Source organism: Athene noctua, chromosome Z (genome assembly GCF_965140245.1).
Source record: "Athene noctua chromosome Z, bAthNoc1.hap1.1, whole genome shotgun sequence".
NCBI classification, from domain to species: Eukaryota; Metazoa; Chordata; class Aves; order Strigiformes; family Strigidae; genus Athene; species Athene noctua.
Genome location: NC_134077.1, coordinates 3,483,419 through 3,499,505, shown reverse-complemented (window position 1 = coordinate 3,499,505; position 16,087 = coordinate 3,483,419). Strand labels below are relative to the sequence as shown.

The window sequence follows — 16,087 nt, the reverse complement described above, 5'->3', positions numbered from 1 at the left end:
ACACAAATTTGTCACTCTGTAAAACTTCAATATATTTGATATATTAAGTACATTTCATTGAAATGTCGTGGTCAGATATCTTAAAAAAAATACAAACCTCATCAACCTCACCAATCAACTTCATTCACTAACCTCTTCTCTTTAAAATGTGATACAAAAACACACTTCTAACTATATCACTTCTTGCCACCTCTTCTTTGAAATAGTGAAAAGAATTGTTGCCCTTCACTTTATATAATTTCTGCTTCTAGAATGCCCTCTTCCTACCACTAACAAGCTCTCACATCAAAACTTCTTTCTTTAAGAAAGAGTGTGGAGAAGTAGCAACCAATGTTCCGTGAGGAGATACGGAGAGTTGGCCAACGAATGACTTGCAGAAGACAAAGGGAAAGGAAATGCTGGGAACTGCTAAAAGCTGCTTCTGATTCTATACTATTTACTCTTTCTGTCTAAGATACATAACACATTCATATAAACTGTGATGGAAATTATCAAAATTTTATTTGGGAAAAAAAGGGGTATCTGGAAAGCAAAAAAAAAAAAATCTATCTATCTATCTATCTATCTATCTATCTATCTATCTATCTACCTACCTATCCATCTCTATCTATCTATCTATCTATCTACCTACCTACCTATCCATCTCTATCTATCTATCTATCTATCTATCTATCTATCTATCTATCTATCTTTTCCTTTAGTGAAATTCTGAAATATTTAAAAAACACTGAAGTGTTACACCACAGCATCATCCCTTGGTTTGGTAGTGCAGGACTCTTCCACGACAACTCAACACAGACACAGAAAACTGATGCCACAGCTGAGAGTAAGAACACTGGTTCTACTCAATACACTCAGGTAACCCAGAGAAATGGGCAATCAACACACAGGCATTAGATATCATTCTTTATTTGTTAAAGATGCAAAATGCTGCCTTATCTCATTAATGGTCATGGCAAAGGTTTACTTAATTTCTCTGATAATCAGGTGTTTACTTTACAAACAATTGCACACCATGTTTTTAAATGATGTAGTCACTTGGTTGCTAATCACTAAAAGAGCACAGAACTGGAAACCAAAAAGATCACTCCTTATTTGTAGTTTCTATAATAACAAATTTGTCATTTGAAATTCTCTATATATTTAAGGGGATTAGTAATTACGGTCATGCACACCATTCATCTCACCAAAGGCAGTATATGAAGTAAACTTTTTTGCCTATATTTGAGAAAGAAACAGGAGACCATGAGCTCTTTTACTAGCACAGTTTCTTCCATTCAGCCCAGAGCCTGGATCTGTGCAAACCATTCTGAATCCCAGAATCATTTAGGTTGGAAAAGACCTTTAAGATAAGATCTTGAGCCCAACTGTGAACCTGCCAAGTCCACCACTAAACCATGTCCCCAGGTGCCACATCTACAGAGCTTTAAAATACCTCCAGGGATGGGGACTCCACCACTTCCCCAGGCAGCCTGTTTTCCAGTGAATCCTTTGGTGAAGAAATTTTTCTTAATATTCAATCTAAACCTCCCCTGGAGCAACTTGAGGCCATTCCCTTGGGGCCTGGCACTGGCTCCTTGGCTCCAGAGACTCATCCCCCCTCTCTGCCCCCTCCTGGCAGGGAGTTGCAGAGGGCCAGGAGGTCTCCCCTCAGCCTCCTCTTCTCCAGACTGAACCCCCCCAGTTCCCCCAGCCGCTCCCCAGCAGACCTGTGCTCCAGACCCTGCCCCAGCTCCGTTGCCCTTCTCTGGACATGCTCCAGCCCCTCAATTGTCTTTCTTGTAGTGAAGGTCCCAAAACTGGACACAGTGTTCGAGGTGCAGCCTCACCAGTGTTGGGTACAGGGCACTAACCTAGTCCTCCTGGAAACACTAGTTCTGACACAAGCCAGGCTGCTTTTCATACAGCAGAGTAGCCAATATAGGAGTCCTGTAAGAATATTAACAGCACAGTTGTTATCAGAGATGACAACTTGTTTTTAAAAATAACTTATTTCTTCAGAGAGAAAAATGAAAAGTTGTATGATAGAAAGAACACTTCAATCAGGAAGTTCTTATTCTCCCATTCTGATCATCCTCCTGATCTTCCTGTTTCTCTCCCATCAGTCTGCTTTGGTGTTGAACTTGCCCCATGCTCCCTGTAGTTGAATTTGGAATATCACCATTATAATAAGCAAACACATCCCTGTTGATCAATCCTTCCAAATATGAGTCTCAGCAAGGCAGTTTGAAATACTTTACAGCATGCCTATTGCTGAATTTATTTTCTGGTCACCAGTCTTAAATTTTTGCAGTAAGTTTAAGACATATACACAGAGCGCATGCCTCTCGCAAAGCCCCATAAACTAAGCAAGTGATTGATACTGCAATCTGTGAAGCATCAAAGATCTTGCTGCTATGAGGACCCCCTGATCGGCACTCAAATATCGCAGTAAAGCAAGCTGTATTAGCATTGGGAATGGAGAGGTTGGACTATAATTCTTTTATGCCACCTACTCTGAATACATACTCATAAAGCCCTGTAATTCTGTTTAATTTTATCCATTAACTTTTGCCCTTAAAATCCCAAATGCACATTGCAGGCTCTCTTTGCTTTAAGGCTTTCTTTTCATTATCAGTTGGGATCAAGTCCTTCCCCCCCCTTCCACACCATGCTCCCACTTAGGCCTCTGAAAGCACTTTTATCAGCTACAAACACAAAGCAGAGTAATGCCTGTCCAATCAGAGTCAACCACATAGCAAAATGACAACGAAGACCTTTGAGGAACACATCCAACAGTTCCTCCCTCAGAAAAATCTGCACTCATGACAGAACTATATATGATTAATCAGAAACATTCAAACCAGCAGAATAATAAAGAAAAAAAAATATAGGAAGCCTTCTCACAGGACTCATCCTCCTTTGGTCAGGAAAGCAGTCACCACCTTCACATCACTGATTTTCGTGGCTTCCAGTTTCCCCCAGCTGAGCTCTGCAACACGTACTGCGGCTTTTCCTAGCATTTCTGATAGGAGTATTACTGGCAAAAATCAGGGTGTTATTTAACACAAGGCGCTGGGGGATATTATATTTCCCTTAGTATTGTGTGGGATCCTACTGTAAGTAATACTTAATAGTCAAGACATAATTACATGTACATTTTATCAAAACTCTTAGTCAGTAGCCTCTAAAGCAAAACCCAGTGGAGAAAAAGAATCCTATGAAGCTTTTTCTAGACAAGGGTAATACTCTAAATACTATCTTAAAAATGCCTTTTTTGGGTGTACTTCTTTTTTCTCTCACATTTTTTAACATCCGAGGCTCTGCAAATTCCACGTGCAGGTACATTCTTCCACTTACCTCCTACCCTCATTCTCAACTCTGTCTCTTGAAGCTTTTTCGCAGTACAAAAGACATCTGAAATAGCATTCTAATTATGACTCAAACTCTCCTCCCTCACTTTATTCCTAGCACACCTGAAAGCCTCTCTTTCATTAAGTATTTCAGGGAAGATTTCTTTTGCCTATGCTTGGTATTTTTTTGGCGAACCTCCTAAAAAGAAGGAACCTCCTAAAAGGATTCTTATCCCTTTACACTTTGAAAATCATGCATACAAAGGCCTATGCAACAAGAAGTATATCCCAAACACCATTACAGACTAGGTATTCTAAGCTGAAAAAAAGAAAAAAAGATATAGCCATTGAAGACATTGAGTAGGCTCAGGAAATTAATGTTAGTAGGTAAGCTGAGGCAGTCTGAGTTCTGTACTATATATGAAGAGACAAAATAAAAGTTCAGATTACTATAATTAAAAAAAAAAGTATCTCCATTATCACATGCTACCTAGTACCTGACATTTTGTCAGGACTCCTACTTCCCACAAGGGAGCTAAAGTGAAGCCAGTGACTATAACATGCAGAGGGTAAAGCCACTGTTTAGTAGCAGTGCAGTGGTGGCTAAGGTGACAAACACCCCCAGCAACTGGCTCAAGTGCAACAATTTCTTTTTTTTTTTTTTTTTGCTAAAAGGATAGAAAAATCAGAGTACAGGGAAGAGGGAAAGACTTTAGAGGTATTTAAAGGAAGAATGGTCAAGGCTGAGGAACAAATAGGAAACATGAAATCACTACAAGAAAGGTTTCCACATATAGCAGGCTATGAGTGGATGTGGAAACAGGCATGATTTCTGGTTATAACAAGTAACTAATACTATTTTGAGACAAAGTGATGATGGTATAAATGAAAGCAAGTCATCGAATGAGTTTCAGTAAACAAGGACAACTCGTCAGGGTGAACAACACAGATGATTAACAGGAACAGACTCAAAGACAAAAATAGCCATGTTTTTTTCACAAAACAGGCAAATGAAAAGTTAAAAGGCTGTTATCCATGTAATTAATGGATTACACAGATGAACTTCACTGCAAGAAGATTTTCTGCTAGAGGAGAACTTGATCATCCCAAGGCTGTTCAGCATAAACCAATGGTCAGATATAGCAAGTTAGAGGGTTACTTCACAACTGCAAAATGCTAAAATAAGTGTGGACAGTCACTTTGCAATTAATCGCTTGTGATTATTTAAAAACAGCTTATTTATGACCATGTGAATACATCTGTTTTCAAGAGCAGATTTTATATAAAGAAATAAATTAACCCCTTTGACAACAAAAAATATCTCAAGCTGAGCAACTGAACCTTCCAGAAGAAAAATATACTGTTATTTGAAGAATCAGTTATGATCATTAAGTAATGGTTACACTGTGTAATACATGAATATAACAGGGATAAGTTGTGGTTCCAGATCTCATTTCCTGACTTCCGAATGCTTAGATTATTGAAAACTTAACATACTCTTAAAACAAAATATGATTATGAAAATGGGTAATATAAAATACTATTTGTTTTGACATGACATGCAATGTAAATTCAAACCAATAGTATGTAAAAGTCCATATTTCCAGATGCTTATTGAAAAGAAAGAATTTCACTCAATTTGCTCTAAAATGATACCCAAGGTTTGGCGTTTTTTACCCCGAGACAAGATACACTTACCCCAACAAAAAAGATCAACTTACTGATTAAATCTTCAATAAGCTATTTCTTATAGTCTCTCATTTATGAGTGAAACAGGAAAGCAACCTCCTTCCACAAATAAAAGTAGGCCTATGTTTCCTCCCATGTCAATTAGTGTTATTTTGTGGGGCACATCCCTGTACTTTTATCAACCAAAGTGGAAATTCCTTGATACACACTATGATTGAACCCAGGAGTCTCACCCCCGTCATGTACTCTCTCAAAAAGGGTCTCCCCACGGGACAAGAGGAATAGGACTGGAACAAGTTAAACAACCTCAAGTAAAACTGAGCCCTCCAAAATCTCCAAACACATCTTTCTTATTCCCTGTGGCTCCATGTGGTACACACAAGCCATCGCCCTTCCTGTTTTCCCTCCCTGTAGCTCATTCCCAGATCCCAGATGCCATTCCTCCTCAGATCTTTCTATTGCCAGCTTCCACTTCCCCCACCCACACCTTGCCCACTCCAGTCTCTCATCAAAAAGAAGTCTGACTTCACCTTGGTGTTCCTCAGAGCTCGGTGTTGGGACCATTTCTGTTCAACATCTTTACTGATGATCTTGACAAGGACACAGAGTGTATCACCAGTGAGTTTGCAGATGACACCAAGTTACGCAGGAGGGTCGATCTGCGTGAGGACAGGGAGGCTCTGCAGAGAGACCTGCATAGATTGGATCAGCCGCCAACAGTAACGGGACGAGCTTCAACAAGGGCAAGTGCCAGGTCCTGCCCTTGGGCCACAACCACCCCCTGCATGGCTACAGGCTCGGGGAGGGGTGGCTGGAGCTGTCTGGGGGAGAAGGGTCTGGGGGTTCTAATGGACAAGCAGCTGAACGGGAGCCAGCGTGTGCCCGGGTGGGCAAGAAAGCCAACAGCCTCCTGGCTTGTGTCAGCACTGGTGTGAGCAGCAGGAGCAGGGAGGTGACAGTCCCCCTGTGCTCGGCACTGGTGAGGCCACATCTGGAGCGTTGTGTCCAGGTCTGGGCACCTCAATCCCAGAGAGATCTGGAGGGGCTGGAGCGAGGGCAGAGGAGGGCAACGAGGCTGGGGAAGGGCTGGAGAATCAATCCTGTGAGGAGGCAGGGCAGGAGCTGGGAGTGTTCAGTGTGAGGAGGAGGAGGCTGAGGGGAGCCCTCATCCCTCTCTGCAGCTCCTGACAGGACATTGCAGAGAGGCTGGGGCTGGGCTCTGCTCCCAGGGGATCAGGGACAGGACAAGAGGGAACGGCTGGAAACTGCCCCAGGGGAGGGTCAGGCTGGGCAGGAGGAGAAAATGTTTCCCAGACAGAGTGGTCCGAGAGTGGAACAGGCTGCCCAGGGAGGGGGGAGTCCCCATCCCTGGGGGGGTTTCAGGGCCGTTGGGATGAGCTGTGGGGGATGTGGGGTAGGGGAGAACTTTGTAGAGTCGGGCTGAGGGTTGGACTCGATGATCCCGAGGGGCTTTTCCAACCTGAAGGATTCTGGGATTCTGCAGAATTTTGTCACTGTTCCCATCCTGACTCTTTCCTCATTTCTTTGCTCAGACATCCCAAATCTTACCTGTTTCTTGTTTGATTCATCTCCCTCTCACCCATTACACCCATCCCATGTTCCTTGTGCAGCCAGTCACAGCCTCTTTCCAACTGCTCCTAACCATTGCCACATCAGGCTCCTGTTCCTATACACCTTCTTCAGACGTGTAGATGTGATGCTTAGGGAGGGACATGGTGTAGTGATGGAATTGGCAGTGTGAGGTTTGCGGTCGGACTCAATGATCTTAAAGGCCTTTTCCAACTGAAATTATTCCATGTGGCTTCAACCACTGCCAAGCAGGGAGGACAGACCCATCCCACAGGAGCTGGAAGCAGCACTTACACAACCTTCAGCTTGTCCCTGTGTATCTCCTGGTTAGGGGCGGATGCAAAGAGCCCGGCTAGCTCTGGCAGCAGCAAAATGTGAATATTCAGTCAGCAAAGACAGCAGGCCACCCCCGGCTGTGTATCTGTTGTGCAGATGGAAACAGACTGCTCCATTTCCCCCGGAGATTTATAATTTGGTCAAATTTAGTCTGATTATCAGCAGCAGAGCCCTAGCACAAAAGCCACCTGTCAAATTTCAAATTCCTAAGGCAAAACATGAAGTTACCAGAGCTTGCTAAAGGACACACTGACAGTTGTAAACATGGACATGTTCATGCCCTAGTCTCACTCCAGAAATGGCCAACAGTTTTCACTGAAAAACATCAACCCTGGAAAATGACATTCACTGAGACCACTGTGACTTGGAATAGTCCACTACTCCTAAAAAATCCCACCCAAAATTCAAAGTTAAAAAGTTACATACCAGCCCCTGTCACCTCTACGCTCTCCACTCCCCCATACTGACCAGAGTAACCACAGCAGGTAGGTAATGAAATACCTATTTAAAAAACAACAGCAACAACCACCATCCTGCACGTGGTTTTCGGCTTCAAAGCATGAAAGTATCTTAAATTTGTAAACCATCTACTTGAAATAAGTGCCATAATTTGAACCATAACTGGTTTGCAGATATTAGAAAGGGAAAAAAGAAAAACAAAAAGCTCAGACCTAGGGTGGTCTTGCAAGAATAATTAAGGGGAAAAACCCAGAGGTTTTAATTAATTAGTCTTTTTAACAACAGGATCCTGGACACCTACAACTCAGGGTGCAAGAACTGCAGATGGAAAGCACAGGAACTCAGTTCTATATATACTGACCACTGAAATTCTCAGTTTCCCATAGCTCTGCTTGTGAGACACCTCTTAATACAATAAAAATAAACACAGTTAAATTGTGATTTACACACTATCTCTATTTACTACAGCATAAAGTACTACAGTGGAACTACAGGTTACTGCTACATAAAGTATATGATGTTATTTTGACATCTGATGTCATTTTACTTACAGTTTCATAAATCAGAGAAGTAAAACCACCAATACATGTCCCCTTTAGGGAATTCCTGAATTTACTCGTTTACTCTGTTATTATTATTATTAGTGAAAGAAATTTAGCTCTACGTGGTTACAGGGACCTAACTGCATTAAGTCAATTGCAGGAACATGACCTATGGTTTTGATCATATTTTCCAGGCAGTTAAGACCACATTTATTTTAAACAAAAAATACTTCAGCAGTCAAAAAGAGTTTCTGTGGTTTCCTGAGCTCTTTACCAGTCGGTATAATCACAAGATTTATAAAACTGTGCTTACTAAAATTAATCTTAAAAATCAATAAATAAATGTGGGTTAAATACCACAAAGGAAAATAGCCCATAAATGGACTGTACAGTCATGTTTCTTATAAGACCCGTACACAGGATACATAGCAGCAGAGAGGAAAGCAGGTTGATCTAAAATATATAAAATCTTATTTTCTTCATACTTTACCCGAGTGATGGGGAAGAATAAATCCTTCTGTAATTGCTAACATTTGATAAATACTTGCAGTGAACAAGAGTTTCATTCCAGTCATATAACTGATGCTAGATCTTCACATTTTACGGAAATACCTATACAGCTTCCTGACTCCATTTTGCTGTCCTATAATACCCTCACAGCCTTTAGGAGATGTGGAGTTAATATTTGAGAAAGTATGAGATTGATTTTTTACTTTATAATGTAGTTTTTGATAGTAACTTGGTTATTTCCACCTGGAAATATCCATTTATATAATTCAAAAAGATGGGTGAAGGGATTTATCAGCATGATTTTGAATCCTTTTTCCCCAAAGTGGGAAGCTTAACTACATTTATTCCCTGTCATGGAAACTGTAGGAACCCACTACCCATACACCCATTTCCCAATAGTTCACAAACTAAGATACAATACTCACATCTGTATTTCAATAACCTCATCCCTCACTAGAGTTCAGGAATGGCAGAGATCAAGAATGGAACGGGTTTTTTTAAAGTGCAACATAATGTGTTTTTTCTATAAATAAGGAATCCTTCCTATAAGGAATGCTTAAAAATTTCGTATCACAGTCTATTTAGGTGACTGTCAGAGTGCAGAGTTTAAGATTTGAACAAGGAGAGCTCCCCTCTTTCTCCTTCACAGCATCCAATCCAGCCACCTAACACCAAGATTAAGAGCACAGGGCAAGAACGCGTTCAAATTCAATAAGGTAAGCGCTGCAAGGGTGGAAAATCATTCTGCTTTGCCTCCAGGTTTGCTCTCTGCTTCAGCGTGAAACATGCCCCATCCATCAAAGAATGGAGGAAAGAGTAAGAGGAAGAATATTAAGGAAGAGAAGAGCACAGGAGGAAGAATCAAGGTTATTCCATATCCATCCTCTGCAGTGTCAGAGCTTTTCATCAGCTTTTGATGGCAAAAGTTTTCATTTTCACAGTTTTTTCTGCAGTAGGGCTAACAGGAGAAATTCACATGGATGGGCCTGCAGGCTCAGGTACTTCACAGCCATCTCCCACTATCTAGCTAAGAATCAAAACTAGCAAAACTCTGGCTACATAACTCTATTAATGAACAGATGCTTCTCATCAGACATTATGGAGTGAGAAAACACAACCACAGAGTAAAAGAAAGAAGCAGTTAGGGAGAATCTGAAGGTAAAATGAAAGATTAAATTGAGAAGAAAATAGAAGCAGCAAAGGCAGGACTGAAAAAAGCAGTGCAGGGTGAAAGGAACAAGGTGGGAGTTGATGTTGTTTTTATTAAAATGGAAGTAGTAAATCAATATCCACATTGCACAGAAAACACTACAACTATATTGGCAGGGTTAGCTGCAAAGGCAAGAATAAACTGGACAAGAAAACTTGATTTATGTTTTCATTCCACAGCTGGATCCTCATTAACAATTTTAGGGAAATCTTCCACTTATTCAGTAAGGAATTTATTGAAAGACCATGTGTAAAGCCTTTAAAATGAATGAAAAATGGAGGAAGAGACTGAAGGAGGAGTGAAAACTTGTCTGCTGTACTCTAACCCTCAACAAGCCTGATTTATGAAAGAAGCTAAATGACTTAGTGATATGGAATCCAAAATTAAACATCACACATGTACATGTACAGCGCGTACGTATAGGTTCAAGGCACACGAAGCTGAGGTGGGAAAAAGCTTCAGGAAAACATTTCAGTCATCTGCATGGATACTACAGGTGCTCCTCCCAAAAGCTGCTTCCTAGAAGGTACTCACAGGAAATTGCATATAAACATCATCTTTTGCTTTCTACATACAGAGCTATAGGAAATAATTTGAAATTTCAGAGAGTGAATACTTCTAAGTCTCCACCTCTTGGCACCAAGAAAAAATGCCAGTTCCCTCCAAAACAGGCTGGAAATTTACCTGGGAGAAGAGTTTCTGTTTAGATACCTTGAAATTTGCTTCCAGCTCGTTGCATTTCATTAATTTCACATAACCTCAAAGTAAAGTTTCCATGTCCCAGTCAAAGAACTAAATAAAATCAGTATACACATCTTCTGCACTATCAGAGCTTTAGAAGCTAGGAAACTAGAGCATAATTGTCCAAGGTATTCTCCAGCACAGATGGTCAAGGCCCATCAAAACTATTAAAATTTTGGATCATATTATACGGAAAACATAAAATAGATATTAATCTAGCGGAAAGACAGAAAACGAAACGCCAAGTAAGGAAGTAACATTCAGTCTGGAAAATAAAACTCCAACTACAAGTTGAATTAGCTGCATCAAATCGGTTAAGCAAAGTTTTTCAAGAGAAATAAAAAAGGTTTTCTGGTTTTTTTCTCTCTTCTAGCCCCTCCACTTCCAGGACAAACTTTCAGCATCTTCAAGACAGTCTGCCGGACTATTACTACATTAATTTGTAACAGGAAACACAAAAAAAAACCCCAAACAAAAAAAACACACAAAAAAACCCCCAGAAAAATAGGTATATACGGCATCTCCTCTACAAGAGGGAGTGTGTTTGTTCACTGCACTTGGGAGAGTTTTGAAATTGCTCTTCTAATTCAGATTACTAGTCCTTACAAAAGAAATATGTACATGCCATCAAATTTGGATGAACACATACAGCCTCTGCTGAAGAAACAGATATACAAATGTGTCTTCTTAAAAATAAATATTTAAACGAATTTTAGAGCTGAAGAATTATTTACCAAAACAACTCACCACTTCATGAATGGATCTGTTGAAGCCATCATCCTCTGTAAGGATCAGCAAAATGATAAGAGCCATGTAAACATGGTGTGAATTCCTTTCTTCAACATGATACAGAATTTCAAGAATTGGCAGAACCTTTAGGGAAGGAAAAACGTGTGTATTAGTTTAGTCTTCAAATACCTCAGACAATAAACAGGAGACTCTAAACCTCCCGTGTACCACCCTGCCCTTAACAATATCATAGCAATTCCTCCCTCTTGAAATAACCACCCCTAAATAGTGACGTACAGTGTTCAAACACCTTCCATCTGTTTTATTCTGTCACCACAAGAGAGTCCAAACAAATTCTTTCTTGTGGTCAGACATGGAATTTCAATTCCTAATAAATGAGATTTCCAGCCATACCAGTTACCATAGGCTGTGAAAGCTTTAGTTCCCCTCTAGACTATGGGAAAATAAAATTGTTAGACAAGATTTTCACACATTCAGACAGGAAAACAATTGTTTCTAACAATTTGTGCGAGCACAAGCCTGGTATAAAGGGACTATCCTCATCAAATATAGCTAGGGGTATCAGAGCTGAGGTGCAAAGAGGCTTTTTGAGACCTGAAATTTCAATCTCATTTTAGTGTGTGGAGATAATCCCAGAAAAGAACCAGTTTGGGTTGGGTTAAGACTAGAAAAGGCCTGTTTTTCCAATTCTAGATAATATGCAGCCAAAGAGAACTGACATTATGATGAGAGTTCAGCCCAAGGTCTTGCAACATTTCCACCAGGATGAACAGCTTATGCCAAAGCCTTGCAATAATAATGAAAATGAGATTTCACTGCAACAGCAAGCATACCTGAATGCTAGTCTAAAGTTAATCCAGATGCAAACGTTGTCCCTCTACCAACTGAAAATTAGCTTTCCACTGGCTCAGTAAAACGTGGCTTCCCCAGGATGCAGAAATAGGCCTAAAACGCAAAACACCCTGGAAAAAGGAACTGGAGAAAACTCTCAATTCCAAGATAGCGGGTGAGATGCAGAATTCGTTCCAAGAAGCTTCTAGACACCTAAAGACTTGCTGTTTTTCAAAACAGGCCGAGTGCAGCAGGATGAATCATGTGAAACCTATTCTGGTGAGCAGCCAGGACACTGAGTGCTTCACAAGCCTCTGAAGTTACCAGAATGTTCTCTTACAATCAACCAGTCCCAAAACAGTTGGAACATATTAAAGCACACAACAGTTTCTGTTAAACCAAATGAGATTGATCTAAATGCTGCAGGCCACAAAACCTTTTGACAGATGCTTTGGCCAGGGTCAAGACAACACCACATCAAAAGCAGAGGGAAAAAATATTTACACATTTCAAACATCCTTCCTTTACCATTTCAAAGGCTCCTCCACAAACCTCTCCCTCCAATTGAAACTGGAGTTGATGTCTTTGCGTTTTGTGAACATAGACTACTGCGTTTTGAGAGTAAAAACCAGGTATTCCCTAGAATATCTACTTAGCATATAGCAAAAACCCATTAGTTCTTTTCCTTGAATGGGGAAAAAGGGAGACAAACATCACTGGTCCACTGTTCAAATTATTTCCATCTCCGGTATTTATAATGTATGTAGCTTTGCAATGCGTAAGCTCAAAGTAATTTCCAAGTCCAAGCCTTATGATAAGCTGCATATAGCAGGAAGCAATATAAAACTACTGAAGAATTGCATTTATTTACAACTTGAATTTGCAGGGAAAACAACAAAAGCCCTTCTGAAAGCAACCAGTGGAAAAATTTCCAGGTTTTAAGACAGCTCCCAAATACCCATATATTCCTTCAGAATGGTCCAACACATCTCCTCCATCTATGCACTTTAATATTAGGACAAACTGTAGCTGAAAAAGTGCATTCATGTAACTTAAGTGCTTGAAGCGCTAAAAGCATGTTGCTACAAACACTAGAAAAGAGTATCTTGATTCTGACATTGAGACACTATAGACATTTCCATATAGGCTGATATGTGAAAGTACTCTTACTAATATTTCATACTAGCTACTGAAATTAGTCTCGCTCTGAAAAGTGATTTGGCTCTCCAGATCACAGCATTCAGTCTTCCTGCCCCAAATCCATCCTGAAAGCTTTTGAAACCTCTTCTTCCCACCTCCACTCCCCCTAGCCACGCTTTCCTTTCCACCCCTCTTCCAGCTTTCTTGCTGTTTACATGGAAGTCTCTATCTCTACATGGAGATCAAACTCAAGGAGGTGAATGGCAACTTTAATCTCTCTATCTCCCATTTCTAGGTGAAAACAGAACCAATTCATATAGTTTCTATGACTCTTTCTCCTCCATATACGTTTTCCTTTGTATACTGATTGCTGACATACACACATCTTTAGGACAAGTATTACTGTTCTCAGAAAAAAAACTATTTGACAAGGCACTTAAAAAAGGTACAATATATGATTAAATTAAAATTTTAATTATATTAAAATTTATTTAAATTGTAATCAAAATGCATTTCTATACTTTTATGTTACACACATACATTAAAACTTCTATATCTACCTTCTTGTGCAATGGCACTGTCCAGCCATGTACTGAGAAGACAACCACTTCTTTTGGTATTGCTGGCCCTTTTATTCATAGTCATTAGACTATGAATACTGGACCACTACTACTAACACTCCTCCATCAGAAGCAGCTTTTAACTGGCAAGACACATCCACCATTAAAAAGTTACTTTTAATCCCCAAAACAAGATAAAAACAGACACTGAAAATTGCAGGTGCTATATTCAGACCAAGGTCAGGAATAGACTCCCCAGCAATGTTCTAAAATAGCTTGTCTTTAGCATATAACAAAATACAAGACCGCATAGCCACACCAGTAACCTGCTTAAGCCGAATTTATACCCCAGGAAAAATACTGCTGTACCATCAGTTGATAAAAATACATCATCATATACATTATTTCAGTCCAGTCATGTTGAGCAGCAACAAAATGTACAGTGTACAATGCTGCACAGCTCAGCAGCCAACGCAAACATGTTCAGTAGAAATAGCTTATTTCTTATAAGCAGATATCTCACTGGCATTTTTACCTGCAGTGTGGGTGCTAACTGCTCCTACAAACAGAAAAAGGATTAACATTTTCCCATCTACAGACCACAACACTATGCTTATGAAAAAACTTTCTAATTGATCCCTATTTCACCAGTCCCACCACTTCCTGGAGAATCCTTGCAAATACTTGCAATAAGACAGCCAAATTCCAGATGTGAACAACCCTAATGCCGTCAGATATTTAACCCAATTATTTTATAAAATTATAGAAAGTGACATGCTGTAAGTTATTGAAGACACACAAACATCCTACTCATTCTACCAAGCAAACTTATTTTAAGGATAAAAAAGATGCACTGCCTTACTAATGGTAAAGCATTATAAAGCAGAACAGAAGGTGAAGGTATTTACAACTGACGCGGGTAGATTCGTATACAAATTAGGAAACAAGTTGAGACATTATCTATTACAACAGTTAAGAAAAATATACTGAATCAAATTAAATTATGAAAGAGCAAGGACACATTTCAAAACCCCCTAGGAAATGCTGCAGAACATCTGTTAGTGATGCTTCCTGGGCACCAAAACAAAGAAGAATTAAAATATGGGAGAGCACCACAAATGTGATGCATTGAGTGGAGTGAAACAGGAACAACCTGCAAAACTCCTGAAAGTTTTAAGATGAGCACTCAGCTGCTGATGTGATGTCTCATATAGCACAGACCTTTATACTTCACCCAACTGCCTGTGTGTGAAGAGGCCACTGACTTAACGCCATATTCCTCCAAAAAGTCATCCACCCTCGAAGCTATATAGAGAGCACTGCTTTGCCTCTGCATTAATTACCTTTACCATTTTGCTCCCGTACCTCTAAGTTGTGGGATTCAACTTCCAGGCTTTAGCTCTGATTGCATCTCTCTCTGCAAGTGGAAAGTCCTTTCTGTCCAAGGCTTCCCTCTTGTGAAGGCACGTATGCATCCTGATGCTTCTCAAGCTCTTTTCAGACCAACTGACAGCTAAGTTAGATTTCTACGCCTCTCACAGCTTTATTGTTAATTTTAAAGAAAAAAAAAAGTTTCTCTACACTCTCTCCATTTTTCAATAGCCTGTAAATATTTAATGAAGTGTGGTAGTACACCACCAGAATAATATGCAGCGTGTTAGCACCACTCTTACGAGTTGCCATATAGGGAAGGAAATAACCAGCTCCATTACTCCTGCCCCTTTGTCTCGTTTACAAGCCCAAGACTGAATTAGCCTGTTTTTCACCACAGGGTTGTAATTGAGAGATCATCATTTCTTTGTCCAGCAACCTCCTACTCCCAATCCTTTCGGTGTCTGGCTCAGCCTGCCTTACTAAGCAATTAAAACTGGCCTTCTCAGTTGGCCACTGCTCATTCTTACCTACTAGCCTGCTAGAAAAAAAGGATTGGACTAAGATGTCAGTAATGTGTCAGCAGTGATCACAACAAGCACAAAGTATTCATGAAGAGCAAAATAAGACCAGTTTCAAATTCTGATATTAAAATAAATAAATCAAACATACTTCTGACTTTTCAACGATGCTTGTCTCAATTTTCTCAGCTTTTGCTACAAAGTGTTTAATGTTTCTGACTATTTCTCTGATTCTGTGATTTTCTGATGGGGGGGGGGGGGGGGGGAGATGGGGAAGATAGGTGGTACTATATGAAAATATCCCACATTTCAGACCATCTGAATACCTGCATCTGGAGTTGTTTTGACACATTCACCTCATGCTTTTTCTGGAAGTTTCACAATATATCAGACATCATCATTATAAAACAGTGCACACACCTAACCTTTATTTCTCTAAAGTAAATTGATATGGTTAACAGCTGTGAAACATGTCATATCACATACTAACAGCCCAGAAAATTAA

The 16,087-nt window shown here is 40.0% G+C and overlaps 1 protein-coding gene across 2 annotated transcripts in view; it reads right to left on the bottom strand.

Annotated features, from left to right (window-relative positions):
* The window catches only part of DYM (dymeclin), a 229,417-nt gene that overhangs the window by 117,724 nt on the left and 95,606 nt on the right, over positions 1-16,087 (bottom strand). For both annotated transcript variants that reach the window (XM_074931919.1, XM_074931918.1), the window contains one exon: positions 11,157-11,282. In XM_074931919.1, coding sequence (XP_074788020.1) covers positions 11,157-11,282 — 126 coding nt within the window. The remainder of the gene's footprint in view (positions 1-11,156; positions 11,283-16,087) is intronic.